The sequence below is a fragment of the Amblyraja radiata genome, chromosome 10 (assembly GCF_010909765.2).
Source record: "Amblyraja radiata isolate CabotCenter1 chromosome 10, sAmbRad1.1.pri, whole genome shotgun sequence".
NCBI lineage: Eukaryota > Metazoa > Chordata > Chondrichthyes > Rajiformes > Rajidae > Amblyraja > Amblyraja radiata.
The window spans coordinates 30,395,489-30,400,321 of NC_045965.1; the positions used below are offsets into that span (position 1 = coordinate 30,395,489).

The window sequence follows — 4,833 nt, forward strand, 5'->3', positions numbered from 1 at the left end:
TGGTAACATTAAGCTTGCTTTGTGCTTATTTCAAATATCCACAGTGAACCCTTTAGCACCATAATTATGCATTTTAAAATTATGTTCCAGGGATGTGGCTGACATTGGCAGAGTGCATTTATTGCTCCACCTGCAAGTTTGGAGACATCTACGACAATATTTAGCAATATAGTTGGAAAGTAAAACTTGCATTGATGCCGTACCTTTAACGACTATTATGACTCGAAATGCTTTCCAGGCAGTTTTTTAACCTTTGAAATATGGTCATAGTAATAATAAGTACCAAGACACCAATCCAGCAGGAATAGCGATATCTGTGCAAGTCCAGGTGTTAATATTCGAGGTGATACTGTTTGTCTAATCTTGCTGATTCTGCCTTTCGCGATAGGCGTGGCAGAGGACGTTTTGTTTATTGTAACTCTATACATTCGGCACGCTTTTTATTCCACAAAACAAAAAGGTGGTTGTTTGCTATGCATAGCTTCACAAGGCAAAGGTGCAAATGAAAAGCACTAACAATGCCAGTTGACTGACAAATGCAGGGAGTGGTGGAGCAGTGTGAAGGTGCCCTTCCTTCCCTCCGCCGCCAGGCTGACCCTTTGTCCCCGGCGGCTCGGGGACAGACCTATGCGCTCATTAGCATGAAGCGAACGAGCCAATGGCGTCGGGGCAATGCAAATGTGCGGGGAGATGCACGCAGTGGATTGGTGAGTTGGGCTGGTTACGTTAGGCCCCGGGTCGTGGCCCCGCCCTTCGGCCGGCGCTGGTGCAGGAACTGGCGACGCTCACTCAGGCAGCGCAACCACTTGCAGGGACTTGGTGCATCTTTTGCAAGCAAAGACAGCAACGGCAGCCCGCGCAACCCCTTCTAAACATAATGACTTTTGAAGAACTCACAGGCGACCAAAAAACGGACAGGTAAAAATAATGCTACAAAGCCCAACTATTGCATTTTTTAAAGTTAATGGAACTATGTTTGACTGATGGATAACTTGTGCTCAGAGCTGACCTTGATTTGCATTGAGCGTCGATTAGGAAGTTTAATTTTCTCCTCACATTTGAATCATTTGTGACTATTTTTCTAAATCTGCATTTGTTTGAGCGGACTGTGACAGAGAATTATTCCTCTGTGGTGCCTAATACAGATTGTCGCTGACGATCCCGATTAATTGTTGACTTTTGTGACAGGATGGATGTGGTGGGGAAAGCTCTGGAAGAAGTTTTGTTCTCCGCGTTAGCGCAAGGCTGCATCACAGTCGGAGTGTTTGAGGCAGCAAAACTCCTAAACGCGTAAGTGTCCATAAAGCAAACGGATTTACGTACCGTTTCCTTTTTTCGTCGCATTTTTTAGGGATTATTTGCCTATTCGCTTGATTTATATTTTCCCTTTTCAACAGGGATTCAGACAACGTTGTTTTATGTTTGCTTACCACGGATGAGGGGGGTGACGTGGACGTGGCACTGCAAATCCATTTTACTCTGATACAAGCTTTTTGCTGCGAAAATGACATTAACATCATGAGGGTGAACAACATGCACCGTTTGGCCGAGATCCTAGGCGGGGTGGATGGGGAGGACGAACCCAAAGATCTGCATTGCATATTGGTTACAGTGAGTGTTCCTCATCTCCCAATAATATGTCAAACGGCCGCGACTAAACAAGCCAGGAACTGAAATCATAATTCTGTGCAGGTTCAAATTATGTCGTTTCTGACGGGGATAAAATGAGCAACTTCTCCCCTTCGATTCTTAACAACGAAGTAAAAGTAATTTGCGCAAATACCACTTGATGTAAACAAAACAAATTACTACAAAGATCCCGATATAGTTTTTCATCTTCACGGCTAGATGTAGCCGACTTCAGAATATCCCTCGAAGGTTTTGCACCAATAGATGGCGTGTCATAGTTCATCCAGTTGAGTGACATGTCCGTGTATGAACTAATTTAGGTCAAAGTTCTGTATAGAATTTGGAAACGAACCAGAGCCAGTAAATTAAATGGTGCAATTGTAAACGCTGTCTTTGTAATTTCTTTATTACAGAGTCAAGCAGCACCATGGAAAGACGGAGCACTGAACAAAGTGACTTGCTTTTGTAAAGAAAGCCGATTCCTGGACCAGTGGGTCCCGATTATTAATTTACCCGAACGTTGAAGATCTTCTGATGGATTAATCACAAAATTGGATTTAAGAATTCCATTCACTTCCAGCGGAGATCTCCGGAGATTATCCGAATAGCCGCCCGAAATCTTGGCGCTGGGAAATTAAGGTTGACTTTTGTTGCAGAGGGCGGGCGAGTCGACACGACTGGAGTTTCGGCTCTTGTGAAATACTTTTCTCTGACGGCTGGACTATGACTCAGCTTCAGTTTGTGCCTGGAACAGTGGCAATGAGTAAGCAGACGGGAACTGAAGCAAAGCGTGAGCTGGTTTCAGAGCAGAGAGCATCACAGTTTCCGGAAGAATTACAACTTTCCATTTCGGGAAAGAAAATAAAAAAAGGATGCTGCGCAGATGGTGAATCGACATGTTTGGTTTCATTTAGTTATGAAAATACCTTATTGGTCAGCGATAACAAGATGTTCAGAATCTGAAGGGAAGGTTTTTAAAAACGCAGACCTTTTAATATGTTTGGAATTTTGTTTTATATCAACTGCAAGTATGAATTTCTTGCTGTCATTTAATTTCATCCTCTTAAGTTATTTCGTGATTTATATCTGGACTTTATATTATGTTGAAGTGAATAGCTATGGTTTAAAAAGTTAATAAAATATTTCACTTTCACTGACCATCTACTTATTTTGCACTAACTGGATTTTAGTTTATTTATCAGTGAATTGTTTTAATTTGACACTTATCACACAGTGTAACATGACTGATTGTTCATGTTCCAAGTACACCCCATTTTCACTAGACCATATTTTAAATTATTTTTGAACTACACCATTCCTGTATATCAAAGGAATGTGCACTGAGGAAGTGGTTGAGTTCTCTGGCTGCCTATTGCCAAGTTAAAACGATGCAGAGTATGTAGGTTTACACTTGGCAGTGACAATTTTCTCTTGGAAGATAGAATTCTTAAGCATGTGCACTATTTCTTCCCCATTACTACTATATCTCTGAAACCATTCCATTTTGAAGACATTCCTTGAAATTTAAATGGCCATTCATTTGAAATAACAAAAACTGAATGGAAGATTGTGCATGGAATGGAAGACCTGACAATATGGATGGGTCAATATCGAATTAATAAATTAAAAATTAACCTAATTCACTAATTCACATTCTGTTATCATAGCTAGTGTTTGTAGAGATGTCAGCTGAGGACAAGAGTATACTCAGATATTTAGCAACAATGACAACATTGACTGGAAAATATTGTTAACACTTCAGATAGATTTGTTAAAACCCTGTAGCATTAATTCTACTTGCTTCTCATGACAGAGGCTGCCCTGATCTTCTTGTCAACAGAATTGTTGCTGCAGCTTTCCAGGCTCTGCTGGACTTCATTTTTCTGCTTGGTTGTGATTCCTTACTCTCCACTTGCTATCCCAACTATCAATACACTGAGCCAAAGTAAATTCATAAATAAAGAGATGACTTAAATGTTTGGAGGATATTCAATGTCCGTGGAACCATGCTTAAAAAAGAATTTATATTTTCTGGGAAAGGGAAAAAGTTCATAAGAAAATTCTTCAAAAGATGTCAGCAATTTAACTGTAAAATAACATGCCTTTAGCTTAAACCATGCACCTAATTTAAAAAAAGTAATTTAGAGATTATGGAAACAGGCCTTTGTTTCCGGTTGGCGGAGCGACTCACGTTGCAGCGGCCCCTGCAGCCTGTCTGTCTTTTTTTTGTCTAGTTAAATGTGTTCTTTTACACTGTTTTTGGCTGTGTATATGTGGGGGTCAGGAAACTTTTAAAATCTCTTCCCTGCACAGGAGACCCGACCTTTTTCCTGTCGGGTCTCCATTGTCGTTGGGGCCTAGTACCGTGGTGCGGCCTCCAACCGGAACGACCTGGGGGCTCCAGTCGCGGAGCCTGCGGACTACTTACCATTGTGGGGCTGGCCGGCCTCGGAGCGTGGGGAGCGGTGGTGGCTCGCTGCTGCGGCCCGACTCCGGAGCTCGGAGGCTCCAGCCACAGGCCCGGTGGACAGGAACATCGGGAGCTCGCGGATGCCTGGTGGGAGACCACTTTTCGGAGCTCCTGCAGCGCAACTTCTCCCGCCCGTGTCACGGGGTTGGAACGACCCGGAGTGGGGCCTTACATCGCCCGGCACGGCTTTAACGGTCGCGGGACATTCCAATGCCCGCCGGGGCCTCCCCGTAGAGATATTAAGACCTGGAGCGGGGCCGTACATCGCTCGGCGCGGCCTCAATGGCCGTGGGACTTGCCATCTCCCGCCGGGGGGCTTTAACATCGGGAGAAAAATGGTGAGCAGGGGAGAGAAAATACTTTGCCTTCATCACAGAGAGGAGGAGATTCACTGTGATGGATGTTTGTGTGAATTGAATTGTTTGTGTGTCTTGTAGAAATTTGTTTTGTTTGTATGGCTGTAGAAACAGAGTTTCGTTTGAGCCTCATTGAGGTTCAAGTGACAATGAATAAATATTGTATTGCCCATTGAGTCCACGTCGACCATTGATTACCCTTTCACATTAGTTCAAGGCTATTCCACCTTCTCGCCCACTCCCTACTAGGGGCAATTCACAGTGGTCAATTAACCTACAAACCTGCACGTCTTTGTGATGTGGAAGGAAACCGGAGCATCCGGAGGAAACCCACATGGTCAGATTGAGAATGTGCAAACCACACAGATAGCACCTAAG

General features: G+C 43.6%; 1 protein-coding gene across 3 annotated transcripts; it reads left to right on the plus strand.

Moving 5' to 3' along the window:
* Positions 1 to 750: 750 nt before the first annotated feature.
* Positions 751 to 3,032, plus strand: gadd45a (growth arrest and DNA damage inducible alpha). Of its 3 annotated transcripts, none has more exons than XM_033028456.1 (4): positions 751 to 918; positions 1,189 to 1,290; positions 1,398 to 1,611; positions 2,043 to 3,032. In XM_033028456.1, exons 1-4 carry the CDS (start codon positions 878 to 880, stop codon positions 2,151 to 2,153), a joined length of 468 nt encoding a protein of 155 aa, XP_032884347.1. In that variant the 5' UTR covers positions 751 to 877; the 3' UTR covers positions 2,154 to 3,032. The 3 variants fall into 3 exon arrangements, with proteins under 3 accessions (XP_032884347.1, XP_032884348.1, XP_032884346.1); XM_033028457.1 differs by having other exon boundaries at positions 779 to 918; positions 1,398 to 1,639; positions 2,050 to 3,032; XM_033028455.1 differs by having other exon boundaries at positions 877 to 918; positions 1,146 to 1,290.
* The last annotated feature ends 1,801 nt before the right edge of the window (positions 3,033 to 4,833 follow it).